Source organism: Theobroma cacao, chromosome 4 (assembly GCF_053813885.1).
Source record: "Theobroma cacao isolate CCN51 chromosome 4, ASM5381388v1, whole genome shotgun sequence".
Lineage (NCBI taxonomy): Eukaryota > Viridiplantae > Streptophyta > Magnoliopsida > Malvales > Malvaceae > Theobroma > Theobroma cacao.
This window is the reverse complement of record NC_142642.1, coordinates 31,833,102-31,845,937: the sequence shown is the minus strand read 5'-3', so window position 1 is coordinate 31,845,937 and position 12,836 is coordinate 31,833,102. Positions and strand designations below refer to the sequence as shown.

The 12,836-nt window shown below is 34.0% G+C and overlaps 2 protein-coding genes and 1 pseudogene across 5 annotated transcripts; 2 read left to right on the top strand and 1 right to left on the bottom strand.

Annotated features, from left to right (window-relative positions):
- The first annotated feature begins 1,713 nt into the window (after positions 1–1,713).
- Positions 1,714–3,689, top strand: LOC18602224 (RING/U-box superfamily protein). Of its 3 annotated transcripts, none has more exons than XM_088805351.1 (3): positions 1,714–2,198; positions 2,337–2,497; positions 2,706–3,689. In XM_088805351.1, the coding sequence occupies exon 3, from the start codon at positions 2,708–2,710 to the stop codon at positions 3,302–3,304; it is 597 nt and encodes a 198-aa protein (XP_088661477.1). In that variant the 5' UTR covers positions 1,714–2,198; positions 2,337–2,497; positions 2,706–2,707; the 3' UTR covers positions 3,305–3,689. The 3 variants fall into 3 exon arrangements, with proteins under 3 accessions (XP_088661477.1, XP_088661476.1, XP_007033541.3); XM_088805350.1 differs by having other exon boundaries at positions 1,717–2,198; positions 2,699–3,689; XM_007033479.3 differs by lacking the exon at positions 1,714–2,198 and having other exon boundaries at positions 2,220–2,497; positions 2,699–3,689.
- Positions 3,690–6,148: 2,459 nt separating this feature from the next.
- Positions 6,149–7,455, bottom strand: LOC18602223 (peroxidase RIP1-like). Its single transcript, XM_018118898.2, has 3 exons — positions 7,248–7,455; positions 6,967–7,161; positions 6,149–6,881 (listed from the first exon to the last, which is right to left on the bottom strand). The coding sequence occupies exons 1-3, from the start codon at positions 7,452–7,454 to the stop codon at positions 6,333–6,335; spliced, it is 951 nt and encodes a 316-aa protein (XP_017974387.2). The 5' UTR covers position 7,455; the 3' UTR covers positions 6,149–6,332.
- A 2,509-nt stretch (positions 7,456–9,964) lies between these two features.
- LOC18602222 (uncharacterized) lies at positions 9,965–10,926 on the top strand (annotated as a pseudogene). Its single transcript, XR_016025826.1, has 2 exons — positions 9,965–10,348; positions 10,468–10,926. The product of XR_016025826.1 is annotated as an uncharacterized LOC18602222 (transcript).
- Positions 10,927–12,836: the final 1,910 nt, after the last annotated feature.

Genomic DNA, 12,836 nt, shown 5'->3' with positions numbered 1-12,836 from the left:
TAACCATCGTTTTATAATGGGTCAAATATTAAGAATTAGAAAAGTGATGTATAATTTGCTATTTATATAGCAACAATAGATCTAGTTATGAATGTAGTTAATCGTTTTGAACATACTGTTGGAAATTTTGAAAATTATAAGAAAAATCTTTGATGTATGGAAAAGATCAAATAAATTTTGTATGCTTGTTATTTAAAGGTCTATTCCTGTACACCTATTAAGTGGACTTCTTGATACAATTAGTGTAAAAAAGTTCTTAATTGCAGTGACACAAAGGTATAGGGTGTCATAAGATATTGGACTTGTTAATTTTTTTAGAGGACTTTGTTTTATGAGTTACGATAGGATAAGCAGAGTTTCATAATATATCATTGAGATGGTCCACTACAACTAATGTTCCTAAACAAATTGAGGATAAAAAAGGAATTTGGTCAATCTATCCCTATAAGGGTTTTAGAAGTTGTCCTAAGAAAATAACTACAATGTTCTTTTGATAAGGAAAAGGGACATAAGAAATTGTCTCAAATATAAAACTTAACTAGAGGAACATGACTATGAAGGTATCACATTCGCTCCAGTTATACATGAATCCAATTTTATTAAAGTTCCATCTAGTTCTTGGTGGCAAGATAATGATGCAATTAATCATGTTACTTTACAAGGATTCATCAGCAAGATAAAGTCAAAAAAGGAAGAGTCTTAGCTCATAAATGGCAATAATGCATAGGTGGGCTGTGGGGTTAGTTTAACTAAGCAGCAAGCACAATGTTTGGTAATCTCGGTTTTGGTTGCTGAGGCCATCTATTGAGACCAAGCTTCTATGTGGGAAAATGGGTGGCTATTTCCAACTCCCAACAGCTTTCATTCTTTAGTACCTAACTGCATAAGCATTAAACAATGAGGTTAGCAAAGTGGTTCAAAGCTAGCAAAGCTATGTCTCTTTGATGTAACCTGAAATTCAACAAAACCAACCACGAAGCCCCACGATCCATGCCGCCATCCGAGGGTCCACCACCTCATCAAAAACATAAAAACCCGACAAATCAACGTGTCCCCGACGGTCACGAGACCAATCCCTCGGTCACAAGATTAGTTCTTGTCACGAATGGGGCAATGTCCTCATCCGCGGGGAAGAAGTTTTATAAAGTTAAAAAGGGTTAAATTCATAGTTCCATCTGACTGGTTTTTTTATTTTTTTAATCATAGTTTTTGAGATAGAAGATCTTGATTAATTTCCAGGATTCATTGATTTTGGCAAAGTGTTTTCTTTATTACCGAAACATAACCTGTAATAAGAGTATAAAATTTGTTAAATTAGCATTTGAAATCTACTCTCAACTTCAAATCAAACAATGGATTATAATACATATCATTTAAAACTTGAAAAAATCTTTAAATTTAATAAATTTTAATTTCAGATCTGTATTTATTAACTTAAAAAAACTTGTTTATCCAATTAAGGATTATTATTGGCATTTGAAGACTTTTAATTACAAGGGAGGTTTTCCTTTAATTGGAGGCGACTAATCATTTGATATTGTGTTAAAATGAAGGGGGTGTTTGAGTAATTCCCCAAGTTGTATGCTTTTTCGATTCGTAGAATGTCCAAGTTGCATTTTCTTTTCATTAAAAAGGATAACATCAATTCACTTTGTAGTTAGGAAAGGGGAAAAGGGTAGGAGATATTTCGCGGGTGAGGTTGATTTCCTCTGGATTAATCATAGTAGTTATCTGCCTATGATGATGTCAAAAGTCGTAAGTAACCAAATCAGAAAACGGCAGCAAACTTTCCACTAATCAAGCTGCATCTCCCTGATGACCAAAGTCCTCTGTCACTGGCTGAAACCACGCTGGAATTACTAAGTTGTGGAACAACTGTTTAACCAGGAAACCATGATAGGATTTGATACCGAGTATCAGAGGTTTTAAAGTGCCAAATCATGATTAGGTAGGCAAACCAGCCACATTTATGCCTAACTTTAACTCTGGATCTTCCATTTGTATCTTAGCATGGATCTCTTGAAACCTGACCCCCGCAAAGACAACAATCAGTGTGATATAAATTAGCCTTCCAGTCTTTATTGCAACTGCATAAAGTAAGGTTAGTGCTCTAGCTTTCAGGCGATGAAAGGGAGAACCGTGACCTCATTGAGCAACCTCTAGCCATGAATTGTATAGCAAAAAACAGAGAGTCTCCGGTAAGGCTGCAATTTTCTAATTCTCTGTTTCAATCTCAATCATCTTTTGCTTTGTTGTTCTTTTTCGGCTCCAAGAAGAGACATATTTCAGTGCTGGGAGGACCATTTTTCTGATTAAGAAGCTGGGGAATCCTGCAGCGAAACGGTCCCCGATTCGGATAACAAGCACCCACAAAACAATTTACAGTCTTCCTTTTCCTTATCCTAGAGACAAAGAAGATGCTCTTTCTGTGTCTCTTTCTAGTTGGAATCTTGACAACATTGCTGTAGCCCAAAAGAACCTTTGTGTTCTGCCCAAGGTAAACCGACCTGACCCCGCGGAAATAAAAGAATAAAAAAAAAAAATAAAACAGAAAACCCTTCGTTCTTTTTTCCGCTTCCTGGTCCTTTACATTAAACAAACGCATCAAAAGTTATACCATCCTTTAGGGGTTCGGAACACTTCTACTGCACTAAACTTGTTTGTTTGCTTGGGTTTTTTTTTCCCTCAATTTTTCAAGTGGTCAGCTATGTTACCATCAATTGTGAATATGCATCGCCGCCTGCTTGAGACAGAAGTGAGCTTGCCACCAGCAAATGGAAACAAAACTCATGATTCTTACATTAGCGAGGCAAATTTTGACACCAACATGGTGATTATATTGGCAGCCCTTTTATGTGCTCTGATCTGTGCGCTGGGATTGAACTCAATAGTCCGTTGCGCTCTTCGTTGCAGCCGCAGGTTTGCCCTGGAGACGCCAGAACAAGCAGCGACCCGCCTGGCAACAACAGGCCTCAAAAAACGAGATTTGAAGCAAATTCCCGTGGCTGTTTATGGGACAGGTGTGAATTTTCCGTCCACTGAGTGCCCAATTTGCCTTGGAGATTTTGTGGATGGAGAAAAAGTTAGAGTGCTCCCAAAATGTAACCATGGATTTCATGTGAGGTGCATAGACACGTGGCTGGTGTCACACTCGTCCTGCCCGAATTGTCGGCATTCGTTACTTGACCATGATACAGCAAGTACCGAGACAACCCCGGAAGTCACTGGCCGGCGAACCCCAGTAAATGGATTAGGAGATCATCAGCATGGCAGCGTTGTTTTAGTTGTTGAAGATGGAAGTTAATACAGTTGATCATCAGTCCGAGAACTGGAGGTCGATTAGAGCTTTACTGTGCTCGTAGTTGTTAGACTTTCAATAGAGGAGAGGAGATCAATTGATTGAGATTTTTGGGAGCCAATTGCAAATGCTGGACGTTTCTTGTTAATTTTTTATTCTCCTTTTTTAAGTCTCACAAGTTAAAAGATATATTTGCTTACAGAGTTACAGTGAAGATAGATTGTTCATCATCTAGATTCCAGAGAAATAAAGAGTTTTAGTCACAACTTTCTAGTCAACTAAACTGATCTGGTGCAACTGCACAAGGCATGTGCACTTGTAGTATATATGTACTGTACAAATTATTCAAGGACTGGCTATTTTACTTGCACTTCTCAACTTTCTTCCTGGTTGGTTTATCCCATTTAGCACTTGCACTCTTTTTAACAGTGATGTAGTGTCTGGGTTCACTTTTGACTGTTAATAATTTAATATGACGGGTGAAGACCATACGAGAGTACGACAGCAATCGGTGACACCCAATGTGGTAGGCATCAACTAATGGTTAAATTAGGCACATTGATCCCGGGGGGGACCATGGCCCCGTGGCTTTCCCAAACCTTTTCTTTTCTATTCCATTTTTTTTTACTCTCTTAAATTACTTTTGCTACAATTATTTCTAATATTTTACATATCAAAAACATTATAACAACATTTAATACAAATGGTTTTTTTATTTAAATGAGGAGAGATTGGAATTTAATTTTTGAATAAAAATATATACATTAATTATGGAGTCAAAAATATTATTAGAATAACTTTTATTTTAAAAAGGTTTGAAGATAAATACATAGCACAAAAATAAAATTATAGCATAATTCTTTTATAAAATGATTATAACATGAATTACCCATGACTTGAAACTCTGGCTCCATCCCTTATTAGACACGATAATTATGGCGATGTGTGGCTACTGGCTAAGTCACGCAGAGCTCACATTCAATTATATTAACTTTAACTTGGCTTGGGTTGTTCTTACATAATTACTACAATCTCATAGGCTTCGATCTATACATAACAGTGTATGAATATGATAATACCATAATTATACTCAACGTAGGAACCGTGAACACCTAACAATGAGCATAGACTTACTATGAACATTGAACGAGGACTATTAGAAGCTAAGTTTCCTCTTAAACATAAACATAAAAGATATGCATATGCTAACAAATGTTTCGAATTTACTACTTTTGCTTAAAGTGATAAATCAAAAATTTATCATATATTTTTTTAGTGAATGCAATTTTAACAAAGTGTTATTAATTTCATTCAAAAACAGTCAAAAGTTAATTGTAAAAACATATTTTGTAAGGAAATAAATGAATATTTTGTACAATATTATTTTGTTGTTTTTTTTGAACTTTTTTAATCAAATAAAAGTATAATAATTAATTAATTAATTGTATTGTGTTCGTACTTATTTTGAATTAAAGTATAATAATAAATTAATAATTTATTTGATTTTGTTTTGAGTTATGTATTTAAATTTTTGACAAATACAATTAAGCATGTCATGTTCGTGTTTATTCATATAATTATTAATATCATATATTTACATGACAAAATTCAAACATGTGAACACAAATCGTTAAATTTACCCATGTCCACCACAATCTACACTAGCCAAACATCTCAATATCTCAGCCTTCATGCAACCACCACAATTCTATATTGTTTATTTAAATTTTCTTCAATTAAAATTTATAAATATTTATTTATTAAAATTTCTAAACTTCTAAGTTTGTTTAATAATACAGTGAGAACATGTTAGTATCAATTTGACTTAGCTCGAAGGGGTTAGAATAAATATATTGTCAATGTATCATGTTTAAATCTTAATTCCGATCAGCTTTTCGATTTTGCTTCGAGTTTTTCTTTGTAGTTTGTAGTATAAAAATATATGGTAAAATATTCAAACCTTTTAAATTTTAGTTGTAATTTCACATAGGTTTATTAGTATTTAAATTGAACAGTCTATCCTAAACGTGTAAACGGCATTAAGGGGTAAATATAAAATGTTTAAAGTATCCTTCTTCTTTCTCCACGGCAAGGATTTAGCTAAGGAAAGTCCAATTGATGCTTGCCATGCTTGCCACCGCCACCATTCGTTGCTGTTGGTCACAGTGGAGAAAATTTCAAAAAGAGAATGTTGGGGTAGAGAGAGAAAGAAATTGTATTTTACATAGTGATAATTTTTAAAATTAATGAAAGGTAAAATTATTCTAAAAATATTGCCACGTCATTAAATTAATGAGAATATTGATGGGTGATTAATGATAGTACTTATGTATTTAACAAAAGATATTTTTTTGAGATGGACTATCCAGTTTGAATACTAATGTATTCACATAGAATTATTGTCAAAATTTAAGAGGTTTGAATATAAATTAGACAGAATGTCCTAAGAACTAATATCTTCTGCACATAGCTCATGTATTTATCATAGTAATGTACATAGGATTGAACATGCACATAAAACTAATGCATGCCATTTACTGAGTAGGCCTCATGATGGCGCCATTGATGAACGACTTTGGCATGTTCTCCAACTCTGGAAAACGTGCTCTAATTGTATCAAATGTCTAGGGAAAAAGAAGTATATAAGAAATAGCACAAAGCAGGAACCCATCTACACTCTTTAGCTTTTCTTTTTTGAGGGAAATATAAACGTGATCAGCCCGATCGACTTAATTTGAATTAAACTAATTTCAGCAAAATAAAAACTGTATTATTTCATTATCAAACCAACTAGCTTCAACCTAATTACCTCTAATATTAATAAATGTGAGATTATTTGAGAAGACGCAATAAATAAAATCAAAAGAATTTTTTATACACTTGAACTTAACAATTGTGAACTGAATACAACGTATCAAACAATTTACTTAAGGTCCATAGAAGAGTTAAGACCTCTTATTCAACAACAAATACAAAAAAAAAAAAAAAAAGATGACAAATTGGACTTGGAGAGCAACAGAGCACAACAGCTTCATCAGTTTACCTTCCTGCAGTTGACACGAATTTGTCCTCGCTTTCCGGTTAAAGGCTTAATGTTCCCCATCTTAATCATAGACTTAGCAAAATCATCCCAGAAAGCATCAGGATTCAAGCTGTAAGTCTTAACAAGTTTATCAGTTGAGCCACCGTTGAAAAGTGCCTGATCTGAGGTGAGTAGTCCCCTCTTCTTCACCAGGTTTTTGAAGTATGCAGTGTCAAAGCGTGCAGGCGTTGGGTCCAAAGGAGCGAGGTTAGTGTTGCCTCCGACTCGTGGGCAAGTTGCTCTTCGCTCTTTAGCAAAGGGAGGATCAATATTTGTGGCATTGTAAATTCTGTTCCTAAAGATAGAACATTGTGACAGCCCAATGGTGTGGCCCCCAGAGAGAGCTACAAGATCTCTTTGGTTCAGGCCCTGATTCTTGAAGTTGTCGATCAATGCAGGGAGGTCCATGGATGCAGATGGAAGTACAGTGTCTGCTAGAGTCCTGCTGGCTGTGGTTGAATCTCTCCTACCCAAACGAACCTTCCATGACGGTCCTCCTAGCTGCAACCATGACAATTTTTATTAGAAATGCTTATTATGAATTCAACTGACAAATTTCTGATAATGAAAATGAGTTTGACTTTACCGCAACTACAGAATCTCGAGCTGCAACAGCCAAGATATCTGCACAAGAAACCACAGGGCGCCCACAAACACTGTCTACTTCAGCCTTAATTTGGTCTACCACTTCAAATCCTCTCACAGAATTAAAATTTCCACGTGCATTTTTCTCGCTGTCCATAGTAGATGTAGAATCCAAAAGAAGTGAACCGTCACAACCCTACAATAACATAATGCATGAAAATTAGAAAATAAAGTTTAATTAATGAATGACAAAGATAAAAGGTTTGAATTGAATGTACGTACATTAACGAAGCAGTCGTGGAAGTGCAAACGAAGTAAAGAAGCTCCCATGCGCCGCTCCCTGTGGACAGCAGCCTGCACTACTTTCTTGATGGCTGGCAAAGCTTGGGGACAAACCTTGTCATAGAATTTGGAAGATAAGGAAAAAGCCGTGGTTGCAAGGGCCAACCAAACGAAAGCATGAAGAAGGAAGTTATTGTGCGAAGCCATGAGGAGTAAACTAGACTGAAATTGCTTAATTTCTGATTGATATTTCTGTTGTGACTCTTGGGGTGGTGGGTTTCGATATTTATAGCTGGAGGGCTAGGAATTAATTTAAACTGCATGGATTTGTTAGGTTTGGACTGCTGCAATGATTGGACTGGTTCTTAGGAGCTTTTATTTACCAGCTCAATGGGCTTGGCCATTCAGCCGAGCAACGAGGAATATTCACCTCTATTTACATCATAAAGTAGGCTGCCAAAATTATGATATATGTCACTCTTTATATATTTCCATACTGGCGATAACTAATTAAAGCTGAAATTTGGAGTTCTAGTCCACACATAAAAGATGCTAATCAGCCTCTAGCTAACAGACAAGCAAAGCGCCCACAGTATTTAAAAGAGAGGCCATAGTTTTAGATACTCTCCATCGAAAATAAAAAAATTTACAAAGAATAATTATACATGATTTTTAATTTTAAATTAAAAATCGAGATTTAATTGTACTAAATGAAAAAAGAGATCTCATTCACACACTAAGAAATAAAAGAAGAGAAAAACTATACTAAATACTTTTTGAGAACCACTCTACTTGACTATAGGAAGATTGATTCTAGCTAGTTACCGAAAGGATGTGGTTGGAGCCTTCAGGTTTGGCCGCTGGCGGCTAGCCAAGGTGCGGTTTTCTGACCTTCTTCACTACGATTTAGGAGCTTGTTCATTAATTTCTGTTACTTATTCGACTTTGCTTTGAGTTCTTCTTTGCGTCATAAGAATATAATTTAGAATTTGAAAAGGTGGTACTCTTAATTATTAATTTTGTCTTGTGCACATATATAGCTCATGTTTTTATCATGGTCATGTGAACCGGGCGAAGCATGCACCTCGACCTATAATGCATGGGAATTTTTGTTTTGACGAGGTGGAAAGACTCCTCTTAGTCTCACTCTCAAATCCAGATGTATCCTCTTTTTATTTAATATATCTGGTATGCTTTTCAAAGAAAAAAAAGCACCTATAATGAATGCTATAGATTGAGTTGGCATTAGGATGACACCCTTAAAAATATGTACTAAAAGCTTTGAAAGATCAATTAGACAAAAGGTTAATTAATTAATAAAAAATATTTGGAGTTTGATCCACTATACTATATATACATTTTTGGGAATCACAAAATTTTAAGAATAAATTGTATCCAGTGTCATATTCAAATACTCCTATAGTTTCAAACGTCACATTTTTTCTCTCAAACTTTTAATTTGTATTAGAAAAGTCATTTAATCATATAATACGTAATAATTAAGGTAAATTAAATAAAAATTAATGGATAAATAGAGATTAAAATTTTTACACATCAAAATTAGTCTCTAATTCTTTTAATTTTTTTCCTTAATTTCTTTTTCTTTTGCTTTCATCCTTTTCATTTCATTTATTTTTAATATATTAAAAACCAAAGAGAAGCAAATGAGTTAGGAGCTGCCGGTGGAGCTTCCAAACTATAACTGCTACCATAGTTAAGGCTACTTAGAAAAAATTTAACCTTACTCAATGTATGAAAAGGTTTAACTATACTTTTTTATGAAATTTTACAATAAAATTAATATGCAGTCATAAAGCATATGGTTACAATCCTAAAACCTATAATAACACTTAAAATATGTAACTAAAAAATATATATCAACACAAACAGCATATTAAATATAAACCATGCAATTGTACAAAATTTTAGCGCAAATTTTGATTTTTCAGCATATTGACCATAAAAGCAATTAAACTGCTTTAGTCCAAAGATGAATACATAATAATTCGGTCAATCACCTTAAGTTGTAGAGTGGAAAATTTAAAAATATTAGTTATGAAAATATTTACATGTTAAATATATAGAATAGTAAAAGAAACTATATATGAAACAATTATTCCATATTAGTAAATATCATTTTCATTTAAAGTTTGACAAATCAATATTTAAAAATCATTATGGGATCATTAATTATGTTTTACCCATCATTTGTTGCCCTTTTGAATGAATATATACCATCAATATTAATGATCTACAAATAATTTTTAAAAAATATTAACAATGCCAATTAACACTGGTTAAGGTTATATTTATGAAAAAAATTTGATAATTAATTGTGATGTCCCTTCTTGAATTTGATGAGAATAATGTATTGAATGTAGAAAACCTTGCCTAAAGTAACATTTGAACTACTCTTAACCAATTCTATAAACCCTCGTTAACTTAATGTATCAAAATTTTAACGAAAGTGTGATATTCACTAAAATAAAATAATCATTACATTGGATTTTTTTTCTCGTATAGTTATGTGATAATTTTTAATGTGTTAAATAAAGATGTTTTTTAAATAATAAGAAATTTTTTTAATGAAGAAAAAGTTCAATTCAACTACTATAGCCGAAATTATATTTAAAGGGGTTGAACAGCAAGAACTTTATGGGCCTGGGTTTGCATTAAACCCAAGGGATCATTGTCCATTCAGCTCAACGGCTAGCAAAAGCAACGGCCCCTGCTTCTCTTTCATTGGGCAATGCGCTTTCTCTGCTAGCAAAATGCAAGCGGAGAAGCAGCAGCAATCCTGGAAAGTAAGCATTCAAGCCAGAGCCCAGAACTTCAATTTCAAACTTCAAGCAACAAAAATCTTACCCACCTGGAAGTTCCACCGGTTCTCACTCCTGCTTAGGCTCCACAAGTTCGTCCTCAAACTCCAAGTGAAATCAAGATCAACACTTTCAATCTCCATTCAAAATAAAAGAACCCTGAAATCCACATTCCTCAAACTTCTTGAAAAACTCCGAATTCGCCGCCCGAAGAGAACCTTAACCGTCCAACACCCAGGTGTTAAATCCGTTCTAAATAGATTGAAACAGTTTGCTAATGAGGTATTGATAATTTCTTTTTTTTTTTTTACTTCATTTAATGTGCTGGTTTTTTTCCTAGCTTTGAGTTAATCAATTAAGCATGAAAATTGATGGTAGAATCTTCTTGCATATGGCTATAGAAAGCAATTTACGCAGGCCCTTTGGTCATTGCGATTCTCGCTTCGCTGCTGCAATCAATCTCCAAGAAAGATATTAAGGGAATCATAACTCACGCTTCAATTATTTTGATGTACTGGATTTTATATTATAAGAGACATATAAAAGGAAAAACCAGCACCTTTTGGAGGGTTCTGATTGTTGGAACAGCTGGTTGCTGGGTTGCGCTGCATTTCGGTAAAGGCTATAGGTTTCAGAGTATGCCTGGAGTTGGATGGCATGGAGCTTTGCTGCTTCTTCTGGGTGTTGGTAATGCAGCCTGCCAGGTGATTTTCGCTCTTGTCAAACTCCACTTCTCCCATATTTCTAAACTCAAAGAGCAATGGTTTAAGATTGTATATAAATTATAGACAAATCATTACCCTTTGTAGACAACTATTTTTAATTTCTTAATTTTAATATTATTATTTATCTCTTTCAAATCTGATTATTATTACCATAGTTTGCTTTTATTTTGCACTTGTTGTATTTTCAATTTTATTTTATTTGCATTTATTTTTGTTTATGAATTGATATTAAACCCAAAATTGGAATTGGGCTTCCCAAGCCTTCAATAAATTTGGACTCTGCTTGGGATTGTGTTCAAAGGTTATTAGGCTCAAAGACCAGGCCCAGTGTCTGAGATAAGTAGACTAAAATTTTGGATTAACTAAGTAAATATAATTAAGCTTAATAAATCAGAATCAAAATCAAAATAAACCCAAAATGTTTTGGAAATAAGAAGAATAAAAATAAATAAATAAATAAAAGAAAAAAAAAGGAACAAAGGATAGCAAAAGTGCTAGTTGGGCATGGCGACAAACGCCATACCTAGCTTAGCAAAGGAACCTTCTACCGTGTCAGACACGAAAATTCACGTCTGGCCATGGTTTCACAATGTTAAGGATAACATATGGCTGTATCCCCAAGCATCGAAGGGTAGCTATAAATTTGCCATTTTATTAAATCAAAACCCTAGATGAAATTCTCAAAAAATGCAGCAACCAATTTATAAAAAACTCTAGAAATCCTTATTTTAAAAACCCTAGAACAAAAAATACCCTAGTTTTTATCAACCGCGTACAAATACCACAATCAAAAAAAGAAATACCATAGGAAAAACCAAAAATTATAGAAAAAAAAAAGCAACAAAGAAACAAATGAAAAGAAAAGGGAAAGTACGGCAATGAGTATTTTTTTTTTTTTTGTTTCTCTAAGATTTAAGGAGTTTTTTTTTTAAAGTTTAAAGATTTTTAACTTTTTTTAATTTCTTTTCGATTAACAGAGATAAAAGAAAAGGGGTTTAGAGAAAGTAAAGAAATGAGAGGCTTTGAGGTTAGACCGTCAGTTGAGAAAAAGAGTGAAAGGGAAACAGTTTCTTAAAGAGAATGTGGAGAAGCTGTCGAGTAGAGAGAGAAAGTGAAAAAGAGAAAATGGAGAGAAAAGGAGAAAAATAGGTTTATATACTTAGGTTGAACGGATAAATTGGCACCGTTTTGGGTGAGGTCAGTCTGGCAGCCAAAGCAACCCCAAGTGATGTCGTTTCAGACTATTCCTTTATCATCAATCGGCATGTTTTGCTGAAGATAAAGAATGTTTATTGGGCTTTGGTGAGTTGCTATGACCCTTCACAGCCAAGGTGCTCTTGGTCTAGTTCAGTGTTCCTTAAGGAGCACCATGATAGGGAGCACTACGATAGTTGCGAGCACCAGATCGATGCTCCCCAAGGAGCACTACAATCAGTGTTCCCAAGGAGCAACAAGACCACCATGATAGGGAGTATTACGATGGGTGGGAGCACCAGAATGATGCTCCCCAAGGAGCACTACGATCGGTGTCTCTAGGGAGCACCACAATCGATGTCTCTAGGGAGCACCACGATCGATGCTCTCAAGGAACACCACGATGGGTAGAGCTTTTTTTTTTTTGAAAAATTATAGTTTAATAATTTTTAAAATTAATGAAAGGTAAATTTGTCATTTCAATATTGTCATATCATCAAACTAACGAAAATATTACTGGTTGATTAATAGCTAGACTTATGTGTTCAACAAAAGATATTCTTTTAGGACAAATTGTACATTTCAAAAACTAATAGATTTGCATGGAATTATGGCTAAAATTTAAGAGTGTTAGAATATTTTACCCTTTCTTTAAACGAACTTATTCCATAATAGATGGAAAACAACTTATTTTTTTTGGCTAGAAAAAGATATTTCCATTATGAAATAAAAATTCAAAAATGTACAAGATGCTAAGTTAAAATACAAAAAAATATATTAGAAAGACAATTAAGAGAGACAAAAAAAAAAAGCAAAGCTTTTTTTTATGCCCCTACCTTTTTTAAGAAGAC

Coding starts and splice junctions, on each gene's coding strand:
- LOC18602224 (XM_088805351.1), top strand. CDS start 2,708: ATGTTACCATCAATTGTGAATATGCATCGCCGCCTGCTTGAGACAGAA.
- LOC18602223 (XM_018118898.2), bottom strand. CDS start 7,454: ATGGCTTCGCACAATAACTTCCTTCTTCATGCTTTCGTTTGGTTGGCC. Junction 7,162..7,247: donor TCCACGACTGCTTCGTTAAT/GTACGTACATTC, acceptor ATGTTATTGTAG/GGTTGTGACGGTTCACTTCT. Junction 6,882..6,966: donor CTCGAGATTCTGTAGTTGCG/GTAAAGTCAAAC, acceptor TCATGGTTGCAG/CTAGGAGGACCGTCATGGAA.